Source organism: Desmodus rotundus, chromosome 10 (assembly GCF_022682495.2).
Source record: "Desmodus rotundus isolate HL8 chromosome 10, HLdesRot8A.1, whole genome shotgun sequence".
NCBI classification, from domain to species: Eukaryota; Metazoa; Chordata; class Mammalia; order Chiroptera; family Phyllostomidae; genus Desmodus; species Desmodus rotundus.
The window spans coordinates 31326382-31343544 of record NC_071396.1 but is presented as its reverse complement, the minus strand read 5'-3'; the positions used below and the strand labels follow the sequence as shown (position 1 = coordinate 31343544).

Sequence of the window (17163 nt, the reverse complement as noted above, 5' to 3'; positions counted from 1 at the left end):
AGGAGAGGGTTTTTCCTTCTTTTTAAAGTTAATTTTTTTTCCTATCTTCCTTCCCTTCTCTGTCTCAGCACCTCCAAAAGCTGTGTGTGTGTGTCTGTGTTTGTGTGTGTGTATTTTAAGGGAAAAGTAACATGGATAGGAAGTTTGGGAGTATAGACTTCCTTAAATGTTTAAGGTGACTATAAAATGACCGGCCGAATGCTTGGTGCGGCTTGGGTGCCTCATTCATTCGGAGTGGCGGAGTGACGTGTGTTGGATGAGGTAAGCTGGGATATAATTAATACGGGACCGACATACCATTTGTTGTGATAAATTGTGACTAACTGGTGTCCGAGCAAATTGGTGTCTAAACGATCCTGAAGATATATTGAGCAGATGACAGGAAGAATATATAGTGTTAGAAATTCATTGCTTTCCTATGATGCTCGGCGCCATTTACATTCTCCAGTCCATTTATTTCTCCTTCAAATAAAGCGGTCTAGACTCATGCCATTTCATTTATTGAACGGAGAACGTAAATGAACTCTGCCAACTAAATGCAGTGTGTGCGTCGTATTGGGATCCTCACTCAGACAAACTAACCAGAGAAAGGCATTGTGGAGGCCGTCGGGGGAATGTAAATATGTTCTGGGTGTGTAATGATATTAAAGGAATTATGGCTACTCTTGTTGGGCACGGTCATGGCAGAGTGCTTATGTAAAAAGCAAGTACGGATTTTGCTTTCCAGTAGTTCAGCCAGAAGAAAACAGTGAAGGATAGATGAAATGAGATTGGCAAACTGTTGAATAAGTTCCACGGAGCTTTTGTATACTAGTCTACCTTGGTGTATGTTTGAAAATTTCTGTAACGGAAATTAAAAATAAAATGTGCTTGACCTCTATATACCTTAATCATAGGGGATGTTTGCCTTCTTCTATATTCTGTTGAAGGTGTGTGTGAGTAGGTATGAATAACATAATTTTGAAAAGGAAAAAAATAAGTTGACAGTTACTGAACTGTACTGGGTTCCAGGCATTGTGCTCAGTGCTTTATCCATCCTTTCCTCCCCCAGATCTGCAAAGCTCATTTGGCTGGCTGATTGCACACTCTATCTGAAGTGGTGAATCTCGCAATGGCATGCGCTTTTTAGTAGTAGCCCAAGGAATAAAGGGAAGTGGGGACAGATTCAAGTGTGAAGGATAAATTCAAAACCATTATTTCTGAATGCCCAGAGGTATTGTTTCCCTGCAAAGCAATGCCTTGCTGCTTATATCTCTGTTTCCCAGAATGCCTTTCTTCCTTTCCTGCTATTAAAATAGCCAAAGGCCCAGTTGAAGGATTCCTACCCAAGAGCCGGGTGGGAGGACAGGCCAGTGCCGAATGCAAGTGGTGCTCATATTCATCCTTCCCTAGATCGCTCCAAGCCTCCCCGTGCTGGAGAAGGAAATCCCATTACCATGATTGCAGGTTTGCAGAACCAATGAGGAGTAATAACATTTGCACCAGGCAGGGAGTGCTATTTGTGATCACATATCGAAAGCTGGAATGCCTGTGATCACCAAAGTCACCCTTGAGAATTATCAGCAAGTTGATCTCTCCTTATTTATTTATTTATTTTGCTCTAGTCCTCTTTGATACGCAGCCTGCGGCTCTCAGAGGCCTTGAGAAAGAACCAACTCTGGAACGGGATCATAAGTATAACTCTGTTGGAAGGGAAGAATGTCTCAGGAGGAAATGTGACAGAGATGTTCGTCCTGTTAAAACTGGGAGATCAGAGATACAAAAGTAAGGTAAGTCCTGTCAATTCCTTAAGGAGAACACTGTCTTTAAAAAATAACGTTTTTGCAAACAAATGTTTTCCCACGCTACACTTCAGAAAAATAGAAGTAATTTATTTTTAACCCTCTTCACTATATTAGGATTATTCCATAAAAAAATGGTCTCAGTGCAGTCAATTAATATGGATATTTCAGTGCTGACTATGGTTTCTTTTCAAGCAGTACCGAGAGCTAGGGAAAGCTTAGTAAGCAATAGATCGAATGCATGATTTTTGTTTTGAAAATAAACAAACTATATTTCATAGAAGGCAGGAAAATGATAAGTAAATGTTTTCAAAATCTAACAAAAATAGTAATGTATTTTATTTTGGGGTTACAATATTTGTGACAACTAAATTATTTTCAAAATTATATACTTTTCTTTCTCTTGTTAGTATTTACACGAAAAAATGTACTTCAAATGCTGCTGGTTTTTTGCTCTCATTTAAAAAGAACTAAAGTATTAAAAGTGGTTTGTTTTGAACAAAAATAATGGCATTTTTTTAAACTTTCTTTAAAAATCAGTCATCTTATTCTGTTGATCCCAATTCCATTTAATTTTTAATCTTAGTAATGTGGTGTGGTTTTTATTTCAAACACCGTCGTGTCCAAACCATGGTAATTAATTAGTTTTACATAACTGTCAGACAGGAATATTTTCGATGGTTTCTGGATTGAGGGAACTGGGGTACTTGAGAGTGAAGCCACTTGCCAAAAGCCACATAAGAAAAAAACATCAGTGGAAGATTTTGAAAATAGACCTGAGGATATGTGCAGTTTGGGCTTTCCCGGGTAGAAGGCGTAACAGATGCAGGCAAGTTGGGAAACCAATTCAGGGAGGCATGAGTTTGTCTCTGCTGTGCAGTTTTCAGTGCAAAATCAAACCCTAAACGTCATTTACACCGGCACGAGGACTCGAGAATCAAAGCTTGTGTTGGCGAATCGTTTATAAAAAAAAAATGTGGAACATTGACAGCGAGTTATGGCAGAAATATGCAGATCCTCGTTTTAACTAGGTAGTTTCAGGCCGTACTTCACAGAGAGCGTATCCAGGGTATCCCCACTAAGATTCCTGTACCAGCCAAGGCCGGGCTAAGGATTTATAGAAAAATTATTCATCATTAGGCACACTTAGACCTTTGGACTAAGGCGAAGTGTCGAATTAGTCCAGTATCTGTTCCATTCCCCCTTGAGGGATATTGTATTTAATTTCTGGTCTGATAGGTATTTTTTTTTCTTCATGGTTTCTAAATTCTGTGATCTGATGTATTAAGTCCAATGTGAAAAACAGCTTAAATAATGTTATGTGATGTTGGCTACAGCTGAGGTCTGACTTGCCCCTGTCTGTTTTCCCATGATGTAATAGTGGTCACTAAGATTTAATAGTTGCTTCTCTGTCCTTAGAGCCTGGTACACAGTGACAAACATTTCTGCTCACTTTTAGTCACAAATTGAATCTCTATGTAAATGAAACAAAAACGAACATCCTGCCAGTGAATCAAACACACAGGCAGTTTGGAATCACTCTCAGAGAACATATAAACACTGGTGGCGTTTTCAAACCACGCTTGTTAATTTTTGAAGTTGGCTGCGGTGGCGCTTTCTAGTCTTTCTCTCACTCCAGTGACTGGAATCAGTAAACTGGGATTTAAAAAGCAGGCAGCAAAGTACAAGTGATGGGTTTCTTGTGTAACGCATCTGATGGATTTACTCAAGACCCCAAACTGTTGATTTATATAGTTCTGAGGCCAGTGCTGACTGAATGTGCCAGTAAAAATGATTTGATTAACCAATTAATAATATTTTCTATAAGACTGAACAACTATTTAAAGTATCCATTGAGATATATATTATGTATGTGTGTGTATATATATGTGTGTGTGTGTACATATATATATATGTTATGGTTTCTTGTGACATAACAATATTCTTTCTAACTTGGTGGATAAATGATTGAATCTGGGGATCAGCTAAAAGAGAGGTGATGTTTTGCCAATTCCCAAAACCTCTGAGTCCCTTTCCTTCCAAAAAGGAGAGTTCAACTTTGTAAGGGACAGACAGGCACATTGTCCCCTCCTGCAAGTTTAGAAATGAAATGAATGTGTAGTAGCTGCTGTCGCAACGAATGGCATTTTGAAGAAAATAAACATTATAACCGCATGTTTTCTAGACACTGTGTAAGAGTGCAAATCCGCAGTGGCGGGAAGAGTTTGACTTTCACTACTTCTCTGACAGGATGGGCATTTTGGACATTGAAGTCTGGGGAAAGGACAGCAAAAAGCACGAGGAGCGCCTCGGCACGTGAGTCCGCTCTGCTTTCTCAGTGTTGGGAGCCGCGTGCGGGGCTGTCTGCACCGGGCTGGTCTTTCTCTGGGGGGCTTAGAGTCAGATCTCATGCGCCCAGCCCAGGGAGCCAGGAGTAAGCTGGACCCTAACCTGGGGAAAGGTGTTGTGTTTTTTTAATTAGTGAATGCCACGCAGGATTGATTAAAACAGAAGAAAGTAGTACGTTTCAGGAATCCTGTAAAGAAAGATAACATGCCATGTCAGGCTATTTGGGAACTAGTTATTTATATTTCCTATGTACCACGTAATTTTGGTTTTCCTAGTTAGTGAACTACTGTATAATTTAGTAAAAATATGATGCCAGGTGTCCCAAAATGATGGAAAATGTTCTTGATGAACTTGGTGGCAAACCATAATGAAATCTCTGGAGGCCAAGTCCGTTTTCTTTTCTTTCTTTATTTTGCATCCTTCCCACTGAATTGATTTCTTACTTAACGAACAACACTGAGTATTACTGCTTCCTTACAGGAGGGTAGTTACTATACAATGAGGTGCAGTTGTGCCTGTGTCGTGGCTGACTTACTGTATGCACAGAGGAGATGATGCTGGTGGAAGCATCACCAGCTCTGATCTTCGGCACAGCCAGCAAGTTAGGGGCACTGTCTTCCTCGTACAGGTGGGAAAGTAGACTGCGGGACCCTTACAGACAGCTGGGCCACGGGCTTCAGTGCGCCGAGCATCAGGGTCAGGAGTCCACGTTTCCAAACTCCAGGTTCTTTCCACCAATTCGCTGCCTTTTGTTCTTCTCCTATACATATGACTTGTCCACAAATCATTTTTTAAAATACTTTCACTTCCCATTACAATTGACCTACAGTATTGTGTTAGTTTCAGAGGTATAACGTAGTGATTAAACATTTCTATAACTTATGAAGTGGTCACCCTGAGAAGTCTAGTACCCTTCTGTCTTTGTTCACATTTAAGAATGTAGAAAATAAGCATTTAAAGGGCTTTCAACAAATGTCTGTCATCTTCGTCAAGCTAGGTTCTCTGGAATCCCAGTTTCAGGGAGATGCCTTGGGGTCACCCCTTGGACATGAAGGGGGTCTCTTAAAATTCTCCTCTGGGGTTTCATTGGAAGGAAGAGTTTTATTGCTGAAAACTAAAGATCAAAAACCACTCATCTAGTGAAATCTCTTCATTTTACAGACAGGGGAACCAGAGACCCAGGGAAGTGAAACTTTTTTTCCATCAGCAAAGAATTTAGAGGCAGATGAGCCCCAGCTAACCCAATGCCCCGTGCAGGGCTTTTTCTATGTGAAATACTTAGCACAGTGCCTGGCGCCCAGACCCTCAGCTCTTCTTGCTTTTATCACCCATCTCATCCCAGTAGCTCATCCCGAGGCAGGTCCTGCCACACTCTCCGGCTCGCACAGGAGGTCCAACTGTGGTCCAGCGTGTCACAGCTGTTGCTGGTCAGATTTCTGGTCTGGTCTTGCTGCCCCCTCCTCCGTCTACCTACTCAGGGTAACTGAGACACCTGACACTTCTCAGTACCTCTGACACTTGTCACCATGGTGACATACCAGTACCCTGCCAATGTCCATCGGTAGGAGAATCGGAAATGTTTTTGCTAGCCCGTGGACTAAGGATCAGTTACATCAACGTGCAGATGCAGAGAACTCTGTGTCCCAAAGTGTTATGTGAATGGTGGGAATCTGGACCTCCTGTGATGAATGGCCCCCGTGTCATTTTAGCAGGAACAATGAATAATGCCCCGTCACTCCACATGTCATCGTGCTGTCATGTTTTATTTTTTTCCCACGTAATAGGAAATGTGTTTCCCAAGGAGTGGTACGTTTCTCCGCAGACACAGAAACTAATTTAAGATGTCCCTTTCATTCCATGTTTTGTCACTTGGGTATTTATTTATTCTTTTAGCTGTTTCCTGTTTGTAGCTTAGATGTATACCTGCCCTAGCGGCCATTCTGTCCTTTCTCTTCATGGATGTTAGAGGTTTTTTTGGTATCCTTTTCCTTTTTCCTCTCCTGCTGTGCAAAAGATAACAAAAGTTATCTCTTGGGAGCCGGTTACACAGCATTATCCTGCTGCGAACTTCCAGGTGGGGTGAGACCTAGCCAAAAATATGTACTGATTCTCCCAGTGTGGGGGAGATTGTGCTAGCGTATGCATTCCACAGACCTGTTCCTCAGTTTCCTTCTTATTGTGAAATTTTCACTTTTTTCTCATTTTCTTTTTTTTTTTTAAGATTTTATTTATTTATTTTTGGACAGAGGGGAAGGGAGGGAGAGAGAGAGGGAGAGAAACATCAGTGTGTGGTTGCCTATTTGGGAACCTGGGCCCGCAACCCAGGGATGTGCCCTGACTGGGAATCGAACCAGTGACCCTTTGGTTTGCAGGCCGGCACTCAATCCACTGAGCCACACCAGCAAGGGCTATCATTTTCTTTTCTTTGTTATTGTAATTCTAAGGCTCAGTTATTTGATCTCCCAAATGTTGGGAAATGCCGTTTTGCATTAGGAGTCCCTTTGACAGTGTGAGTCCTAAGTGTCTTCCAAGGCTTCTTTGTCCCAAAATTTGTTTTTGAATAATACCTTGATGCTCGTAATTTAAAGCTCTAATAACCTCTCTGAGGAAATTCGTGTCAGTGAAGCTTCCCCTTGTAGGCAGCTTGACCCGAAGGAAGGAACACCAGCCCTGGAGTTGGACATCCTGGCCTTGCTGGTTGCCTTCGCGTTTGTAGCTAGGTGACCTTGGGCAGTGAACTTGCTTTCGGAATCTAGTTCCCTATCTGTGTAGTGGGGCTGCTGGCCAACTGCGGGGTCATTGTGCCTCCCAGCAACAATGTTTATTGGATGCTTAGGTCTTCCTGAACCCTGACATGGTAGGCATTGTTATTACTATTCACCTTGAGATTTCTCTGTACGGCAACTATGGTTATAACACTTGCAACTAAAATTACGCAATTTAAGTACATGAAGTATGACGAGTAAAATTCAGCACATTTTGTTTTCTCCAACACAGGATAGACATTTTTAATATCTTTTGTAGAGGTGAGCAGTGAATTTCTCCCAGGACATGGTGGTATAGACATTTGTTGACTGAAGGATGGAGCAGTGTATGTTAATCTGAACAATGCTGGGGGTTGTAGCTGTGGATAAAAAGCTGGGGTACTGGGCAGGTGTGTAAAGAGAAATCACCTTGGCATTGGTGGGTTGCTAGCTTGGTGACAATGGAAACATGGACCTGTCTGTCACCCAGCCCCCTCTAGGCTCTCCTGAGTCATGTGGGGCTTTCTGAAACCCCGTTGTGTCACAGTGCACCTGCCAGATGAGTCACAGATGACACCTGAGCAGGTCAGTGCTGGTCGCTGGTGAGATGAAGGTGCTTGGGCAGTTACCCCCAAAACCAGATTTATTCATAGGCAAGGGAGGGGGGGGAGAGGGAGAGAGAGAGGAAGGAAGGAAGGAAGGAAGGAAGGAAGGAAGGAAGGAAGGAAGGAAGGAAGGAAGGAAGGAAGAAGGAAGGGAGGAAGGACGGACAGTCTTTGATCCTAGAGTCCATCAGTGGTCCAGAGAGAGTGAAGTTTTAGGGGGAGTAAGATCTGAAGCTAAGTTTAAGCTGCTTCAACTTTTAAACAAAATAGCAAGAATATAAATTATAGACCCTCCCATTGTAAAGCTGTTCCATTTCAAAGTAACCGTATCATTTTCTTAATGCATATTTTACATATCAAGGTGACTCTAGAGATTCACTTGTTATAGAATCTTCTACACGTTGTTTAGCTTCAAAAATTTAAGAATGAGAATGTTGAAGCCCATTCTAACCCGGCTGCCTCAGAGCCTGCGTCCTCAGTCCTGCAGGGTGACTTGGAGAGAGGCCCTGACACTCTACCAGTTTATTAGTGACTCCGACGCCGTGGAGAATCAGGGCTGGAATATTTCTCTGGACAAATTGCATCCCATGTCGTCGATCTGCTTTTACAGCCACGCTTGACACATCCACCGTTTTCTTCCTGTTCACCCCCTTCCTTAGCCTCTGAGATTTACAGCTTTTAAAACTATAGCACTCTTTTCTGCCCCTTGCATTTAAGTTAAAAGCTGACCAGTCTGTAATATAAAACATAGAATTATGGTAATGAGTTAGAGGTTAAAAGCTATCATGGCAAAGGAAACTTGAGCAGGTTGGGCTGACTGATACGGTAAAATTATGTGTTGAATTAAAACATTAAAATGCTATGGGATTAATGGAGAAAGACACGAGCACAGGAGGTCAGAAACAATGCTATATCAGCACATTAACTGCCTGTTGGCTCCAGAGGATAGCTTTAATATATGCTTGTTGCAGAGAAAAAAAATAACAATTTAGCCTTGTTTTCTTCAGGTGAATAGAACCGTCAGTCTGGGAGGAGCCTAGTGAAACTATATCTTTCTGTTTCTTTCTTGTATAGGGGAAGGAATAGAGACTGCTAAAGGTTTCGTTGGTTAACCAAAAACACTGCCTTTATAATTTGGATATTTTGACTTTGAGTTTTGTTATGCCACTGGAATTTATTTTTTTGTTTGTTCATGTTACTCAACAAAGAGAGAGCCCATCGTGTGTCAGACCACTTGCAAAGTGCTGAGGGTTCGGTGTAAAATGATGCGGGTGTGGGTCCGGTCATCAGCCTTTAGTGTGAGTTTTGGGCTACACAGGTAAGCAGGCAGTGGCTCGGGGGTGGAAAGAGTTGACCTTCTGGAAGAAAAGAGGTTTAAGCTGAGACCTGTGTGATGGGAGGTTATTCGCCCAAGAAGGGGATTGGAGAAGAACTTTCCAGAAACATGAGACAACAAGGGTAAAGGCCTAGAGAGGAGGGGAACACATTCTAAAACACTTGAAAGGAATGCAAAGGGTGGGCGGCATTACAAGATGAGACTGGAGAGGACAGCAGGAGTGAGGCCTCAGAACTGCTGGCTTCTATTTCCTGCAGGTGAACCATGGCCGCTCCTCTCCAGGTACAAACTCATCAGTGAGTCTGCTATTTTTCCCCCCCGGTGATGTAAAGCTCATTATCATACTGGAGCTGTTATTGACTGAATATTCTGAGATCTGACTTTGGAATGAGAGCTTCCTGCTCAGCCAAGGGCCAGTGTGTAGCTCCTTCTGAATGATTGTCAGACATGGTCACTGCCATTGAGTGTGAACTCACACCCAATGCCTCTGGAGCAGACCTTATTTGCCAATGCTAATTAATCACTTTATTATTGTTTTTTTTTTACCTAGATGCTTTGAGCACATGTTTTCTACACCCATCTTTCAGGTAGAAAAGCAATTTCATAAGTTTTATTGCTTTATCATTTTTTATTTATATCCACATATTTGGATAGTTGGGCCAGAATTTCTTAGGCTGTGGTGCGTTCAAAGTTATTTTTTAAAAATGCCCTGGCTAGTGTGGCTTAGTGGATTGAGCTCCGGCCTGCAAACCAAAGGGTCGCTGGTTCAATTCCCAGTCAGGGCACGTGCTCCTGGGTTGCAGGCCAGGTCCCCAGTGAGGGGGGCGTGCAAGAGGCAACCACACACTGATGTTTCTCTCCCTCTCTCTCTCTCTGTCTAAAAATAAATAAATAAAATCTTTAAAAAAATTCTTCTTAGGTCAATATTTCTGCTACCCTTATCAATGTGTTTGTTCTATCAGCAACCAATCTTGTCAATCTTTAAAATGCTTTCATTGGCACAATTCAGCACAGCTGAAAGATCAGCATTTTTCTAGGGCAGGCATCAGCAAGCTAGGGCCCATGGGCCCCATCCAGATGGCTACCTGTTTTGTGAAGAAAGTTTTATTGGAAAACAGCAGTTCATTTGTTTACGTTGTCTGTCACTGCTTTCATGCTACATGGGGAGGGTTGAGCATTTGCAACAAAGGCCAGGATGCTGAGACCCATCAATTTAATTTGCTCCTTCAAGTCCCTAAGAAATTAAAAGAAAGTATTTGGCTGAAATCACTCATTAGTTAACTGAGATTGTAAATGCCATTCCGTTTGTGCTGAAACCCCCAATCTGTTGTTTATAGGGCTCCTCTATCTATAACAATAGGCAGGGCTCTGCCTATTTTATAGGTAATATTATGCAGGTGTCTTTTCTTCATTATCTGAATAACCTTTAAAAACGAGATAGGTGCAAAAGTCTTCCAGTGGGTGGAAATGACTGAAAGTTCATGAAAAGGAGTACTTTCTGGGAAGAAACTCAGTAGTTGCTTTGTGTTTCGTCTGGCACATGATTTAGCATTTGTTTAAAATAAGAAACTGCTCTGTTTAAGTAAGTTGTGGCTTGAAGCAATCACTAGGAGAGTTGGCAAAGCTATTGTAAATATGTTAATGTGGCTCCCAGTCTTCTTAGATGACTTTTTAGGATTAATGTCATGTCCATTTTCAATGACCTACAAACATTTCTATTATCGCCTCATTATGCATCATTTTGACTCACACATGTTAGTTGTTCTCTGAGCTCTTATCTCTAAATAACTTTTGGTTGTTAAAAAAAAACAAAAAACCAGCAAAACCACCACCATAACAAAATGGTACACTTAGGACAAAAGTAAATTTCCATTATTAGTGACGTTAAAATGAATGTGCCCTAAAGAGGTTATTGCTAATTTGGGTGGAATAAAGTGATCACTAGAGAAAATTCTCACAAATTTGGATCCCTCATTTTTCCATAAGAAAGAGTTTTATTAAGGGAAAGGGTATGTGAAAATATAAAATAATGCTCAGCCAAGTGTTCTTGCCAGATGCATTACTGCTGTATTAGTTAAGAGTTGGTGGGTACTTAGTTTTGTAGAAATGGCAAAGGTAAAGCCCTGGAACTTGCTTTCCAAGCAAAATTAATTCCCCACTTACGTGCTTGCTTATTAAATAAAAATAGATTGTAACCTCTCTTTTCCCAACAGTAAGCTTTAACTTTCAATAAGCTCCAGGAAAAAATTGTTTTGATTCAAGTCATAGAGGATTATGTAAAAAGACATATTTTTTTGTAATGTTTCTTCAGTAGAAATACATGATGAATTTATTACATGCAAAAACTCTAATCTCTAATTGTCACCTCCTTTTGTAACCTGAATCACTTGTGTTAATTCAAAAATACCCACATATATTTAATTTTTATACACACATGTCCGTATTAAAATATTTTTTATTCTCTAGTAAAAGGTATAGACTTGCAATACTATTGATATTTTTCCTTTTAATTGGCAAGGGATTGCGAGCTTACTTTCAATTTTATGAAACTGGAACTTTTTACATATCCATATGGCTCCAAATTGTCATTGCGTTATAGTCTGTTAGGTGAGTTTACTGTTTCTGATTATCTGCACACATACAAAGTCCACTGAAAATTTAGGGGAAGAATCCATCCTCGTCACACATTATGAGAAGGGGCAGGGCTTTCACCCTTTTATAAAGTCTTAAACATTCATCTGATTTAATAGCTTTGGAGGACAAGGGGGAATTATGCACACACTCCCTCCCTCCCTCGCCTCCACCCTTTCATGCACAAACAAAGCAGGTGTGGTCCAGGCAAATCCAGAGTTTTCCGTATTAAAGCAAATAAGTGCTTAGCACCTTGGTGCCCCCCTTATTGGTGTTTGCTTCTGTATTTAAATGTGTTTGAGGTTTTCGACATCCCCAGAACATGGGCTGTTAAGAGGTGAAAAACACATAAGTTATAACAGATGCGGACAGCCTTTCCTTAGCAGTGCCGTGGAAGTGGGATCCATGAACGGTGCTTCGCGCTCCCTTTGTCCAAAAGGAAATCCACCCAGGGAAACCCTATGTGGAGCCAGGCCTAGTCGGAAAACACCTTAACATGTTTCCTTAAGTAAAAACTTGCCTGTTGGCATGAATCTGGAAGAAAATGATTTTTCAGGAACCCTCTCTCACTTACATTTCTCTTGTCTTTTCTAATTTTTTTTTTTTTTTTTTTTACCTTTTATTCTCTTTGCTGGAAAAAGGCACAGTGCGGAGAAACCATACAGAGCCATTATGCTTAAAGTTGGAAACGTTTTTCCTTCCTAATTCTTAAAAGTTTTTATTTATTAATTTTTTAAAAATTATTTTATTGTTGTTCAATTACAGCTATCTGCATTTTCCCCCCACCACTTCCCCCCACCCCAGCCTATTTATTAATTTTTAGACAGAGAAAGGGAGGGAGCGGAAAGAGGAGGGAGGGAGGAAAAGAGAGAGGCAGAGACAGAGAGAAACATCGATTTCTTGTCCATTATTGATGCATTCATTGGTTGATTCTTGTATGTGCCCTGACCAGGGATTAAACCCACAACCTTGGCGTATGTGGACGACACTCTTACCAACTGAGACACCCGTCCAGGGCTTGTCCCTAATTCTCATTGTCTTTCAACAGCTCTTATTTGTCAAGGATCCAACTCCTCTTTTTATTTGCAATTCATTTTTTTTTTTTTTACCTCCTCTTCTTCTTCATTGTAGAATGTGTTAGGCTGGGAGTGTAAAGAGCCAGGGGAGCCCCAGAGACCTCCCATGCCCGCTGTGGTTTTGGGGGTGAGAAATAAACATGGGTGATTTGGAGGTTCTGAAGTGGCTGTGAGTTGACCACTTTTCTTTCTCTGATTTCTACTTTTCCAGATGTAAAGTGGATATCGCGGCACTGCCACTCAAGCAATCGAACTGCTTGGAGCTGCCCCTGGACAGCTGCGTGGGGGCTCTCCTAATGCTGATCACGCTCACTCCCTGCGTGGGGGTCTCCGTCTCCGATTTGTGTGTGTGCCCCTTGGCAGACCCCAGTGAGAGAAAGCAGATCACCCAGCGCTATGTGAGTTCCTTGCTTTGTTACACCATCCCCACTCCCTCCACCACTTTTAGGTTGCACCAAAGCCTGTGAATTCAGAAACTGCGTAAAAAGAGATCTTTGTCCCAAGTTTAATGACATGTCTCATAAAACAAGACATCAGATCTAGAGGTTGGTGCATTAGTGAGAAGGTAGAAGCAGATTAGAGTTTACCTTCTTGCTCTTTTGCAAACCAACAGAAGTATTTAGAATTTATAGTTTTAGGTACTTTTCGGAGAAAATTGAAGTTCTCAAGGAAGCCAACTGCTGGGAAGCGTGTCTGCATATGTGAATAGGACTTTTAATAGAAGTTCACAAAAGTAGTTCTTTTCAAGCAACCATTCATGTTTGCAGTGTTATCGATGCTTTTCCAGAACCTTTTAGGTTCAAGTGAGAAAATGCTCGTGTCTTATAAAGCAAAGCCTGGCCCTTAACAGGCCCAGAAGACTGTGGTTCTATCCCCCTTGAGGTAACGTTGGCAGTTCATTTTTGTGTAAGTAGTGCAGTGTACTTAAAAGTCCACTCAGCCCTTGTAAATCAAATAGCTTTGTCATCTTCACTTATTTTTTCTACTCTGGCTTTCTAGGTGTCTTTATTTGCATTCCGTTTTTAGCACATCTTCTGTACAAATCAATATGTTTATTTTATTACCACACATGGAAGACATGCTTTAGGAACGTGGCATAAAAATGAAGCAAAGATGAATCTTTATTTAATGGGAATATTATTCTCAGCATAAACTCTAGAGCCTCCAAAGCTTTCACTGGGCAGGTGTATTGATTAATTGAACAATTCTTTGTCTTCAGGAATACAGAACCTAGCCACCCATCTTATTGTGAACACAAATTTCTTTGTGTGAGGTTGGCATACTCCAAAGACGTTTCGACAGAATCCACTGTCGTATTTTTCTGTTGGCTTCAGCGAAGCAAATGAAAAGCTGATGATGGGAAATAAAACTTCTCTCCACATTTTCCAATGGATACATTGGAAATTTCACCAAGTTCATGAGGAGTGTCATATATTTGTAAAATGACACTGGAAAAGATCACGGTGCCTGCTTTCAATAATGCCTTGGGATTTGCAGAGTACTAATTGAAAAGAGATTTGAAAAGACTAATCAAAATAGAAATATCAAGGTTTTGTTTGTTTGTTTGTTTGTTTTTTAGCTGGCAAGCTGGCCAGCATGTTCAGAGGGAAACATTATATTGCAAGATACAAGTTTCAGATGCCTGGATTTGTTTTTTAGGTGGTAAGAATAGACAACCTTCAAAAGCATTTCCACCTCTAAATTGCAAAGTATTTTACTTAAAATATTTTCACTTAAACTTAAACACTAGTTTTTGGTTGTTATTTTTTTAGGTTGAAAACACAGAGCAGAAACTACCTTTCAAAAGTTCTTAGAAATAGCGCGTATTAGGTTAACCAAACCTGAATGATTAGGAAGCTTTTATTATTTTAACTCCAAATGTCTCAATAATAAGGGTTTTTCTATCCTTCCATAAATCCCCAGGGTCTGCTTATCACAGGTTTTTAGTTATCTGATGATGGCAGAAAAACTGTATCAAAAGTGATATCTTTTTTACTGCTTGTGTCCTAAAACCATATAAAGAGAGTTTATCTGTTTATATCTCTTCTATCCCAATTTTTGAAGGATGCAAAGTACATAGACATCTAAAGATTGCTATGCCTGCTTAAGAATTAGTAGATATATTGAATATGTATTTACTAATTTAATATATCAGTAGATATACAGGGTGAGGCAAAAGTAGATTTACAGTTGTTCATATTGAAAATAATACAATAATTAATAATAAATAATAATACAAAAATGATCTATCTCACATAGTCACAACTGTAAGCCTACTTTTGCCTCACGCTGTATTGAAACTTTGGCTCATGCAAACTAAGCACTAAAATAAATGTGAATAAAAGGTGATACTTGATGCTCAATCTCCAACTTAATGAGCTAGCTAAAGCACGGACCAGGAAATTCACTCTTATTTCCATCCCGACTCTCTTTGCAGTGCTAATAAGTATGTGCAGAGGGTCCAAGTTGAGTCCTCTGGTATCCATAAAGTTTGCACAAACTAGGGCAGAATAATGGTGCCTTTCCGGGTGATTTAAAAGTTTCATTAAAGTGAAAGAAGAGGAAAAGGAGAAGGAATGTGGTCGCACACATATTTTCCCGGTGGGATGTCTGTGCTTTCACCAGGGGGCGATGCTAAAAGTTGATTGTATGTGTTTGTAATGTGTTCATTTTGAAGCTGTAGTTAATTAATTCTCAGCCACTTTTAATCTGGTTGCTGTCAAAGCCTAACTGTCCTCTTGACTGATAGGATGCACTTCGCGAACGTTTCGAAGCGTTACATGAGAAAGGTGGCAGTCCACGCTGAATGTTCTTCCTTTAGGACTTCCTGTCATCGAATGGTTTGTTAGAAAGCTGTTTTCATTTGTGATCCCCGTTTCTCCCCCTCAGAGCTTGCAGAACTCCCTGAGAGATATGAAGGACATCGGCATTTTACAAGTGAAGGTTTTGAAGGCAGTGGACCTCCTAGCTGCAGACTTCTCAGGTATACATCTTCATTCACTTTTAATTTTTATATATCTCTCTCTTTGACATGATCTATGGCAAAGCAAAATGTTTTCATAAGTAGATGCATGTACACAGTCCTTATTCTCTTCCAAATGGAGCAGTGATTTTCAACCTTTCTCATCTCGTGGTACACATAACTCATCACTAAAATTCTGCAGTACACCAAAAAAATGTTATATTTTTTTTGCCAACCTGGCAACAAATAGGTATTACCTATCCTTTTTGCTCCAAAGTGACTTTTTAAAAAAATCAGGTGCCTATCCTTGTATATAAGGATTTCTGGTACCAAGAATCAACCAATCAGACACAATCTTATTATAAAACATTGTCGTCTGCTAAGTGGCCCCATGGACAAAATTTTGGGTTACTGTTATGGAGAAGTGTCTGCCCAATCAGCTTCCAGACTCAGCCTTTGTAGCTAACATTGTTTTCCATGAAGCTTCTCTCGGTGCTTCACTAACTTAAACTTTTAGACATTGGCTAGAGTAGACGTGCTCTGTGCTGAACTGTGCTTGACTGCGGGGAGAGAAATCTGGACATTCCAATGTCTGATTGGCGGGTGACTCTCCACCCATCACCAAACCACCCCCCTGTACTGAGTAACCACTTAGACACCTGCAAGACAGTGTTCTTTACCAAGTAAATTGATGAACACAAACAATATTATATACAGCATGGTTCTATTGACGTGGTATTGCATGTTTATTTTTCTTCTCCTACTTTTAGAATGCGGTCTTCTCTCTTCCTCCAGCAGAAACAATTACACTGTATTTGTGTAGCCTCTGAACTTTTGATACTGAGTTTGAGGAAGCTCAAACTTTGGAAAAGAGAATTTTAATTTTAAGCACTTTACAAAAAGGATGGGAAATGTTAACTTCGTTTAAGAAAAAAGTTCTCCCTTTCCCTCACAAAATAAAACTGTGGAAATTACTTCTTTATAGGCCCCAAAATAAGATGATCTTGATCCTAAGGAGATACCCAGTGAGAAATCCAAAATTCTTTTTGGCTAATACAAATACATAATTTCTCAGGGTTGTAGCTAAAACACTGAAATGACTACTTCTAATAGTCATTAATTAGTTGGAAATGTTTATAGTATCATACTGATTTATGAAAACAGTTCAAACACTTTTCATGTGCCTTTGGTATTAGTGAGTATGTCATCACTAGAGCATATTTAGAGTTATCTTCCTGTTTTACAGTGCCAGTTATTTTTACTTCATCTAAGGATGTAGATACAGCACTTTTTAAACCTACCATGTTGATATCTCAAGAAATTTTGTCTCAAGTCTGTCTGTCTGTCTATCTATCTATCTATCTATCTATCTATCTATCTATCTATCTATCTTGTTAATAAATTTAAGGCTCCAATCTAGCCCTATCTCATTAAGAAGGTCCTACCCATTTCTGCTAGCCAAATCAGCCCTCTCCTAAACCTTGCTTTAAATTCACCTCCATGATGAATTCTTTGTGGACTTTAACGAGCCAAATTAAATTTCCTTGAACTTGAGTTTCTTCTTCTGCACCAACGTTCCTTACCTCCTAGAGGGTTAAATGAGAACCCGCATCAAGCATGGCTTCTTGCACAGGGTGGGAGTAGCATGGCTCCCTCCAGCCAACACCCATCACCAGGAG

At 40.4% G+C, this 17163-nt stretch overlaps 1 protein-coding gene across 6 annotated transcripts in view; it reads left to right on the top strand.

Moving 5' to 3' along the window:
• The window catches only part of MCTP2 (multiple C2 and transmembrane domain containing 2), a 145109-nt gene that overhangs the window by 61866 nt on the left and 66080 nt on the right, over positions 1-17163 (top strand). For 5 of the 6 annotated variants that reach the window (XM_053913355.1, XM_024561680.2, XM_024561681.2 and 2 more), the window contains 4 exons: positions 1605-1769; positions 3967-4097; positions 12734-12920; positions 15412-15505. In XM_053913355.1, coding sequence (XP_053769330.1) covers positions 1605-1769; positions 3967-4097; positions 12734-12920; positions 15412-15505 — 577 coding nt within the window. Of the gene's footprint in view, positions 1-1604; positions 1770-3966; positions 4098-12733; positions 12921-15411; positions 15506-17163 lie in introns of those variants that run through there. The other variant, XM_024561684.4, reaches the window with a different exon arrangement.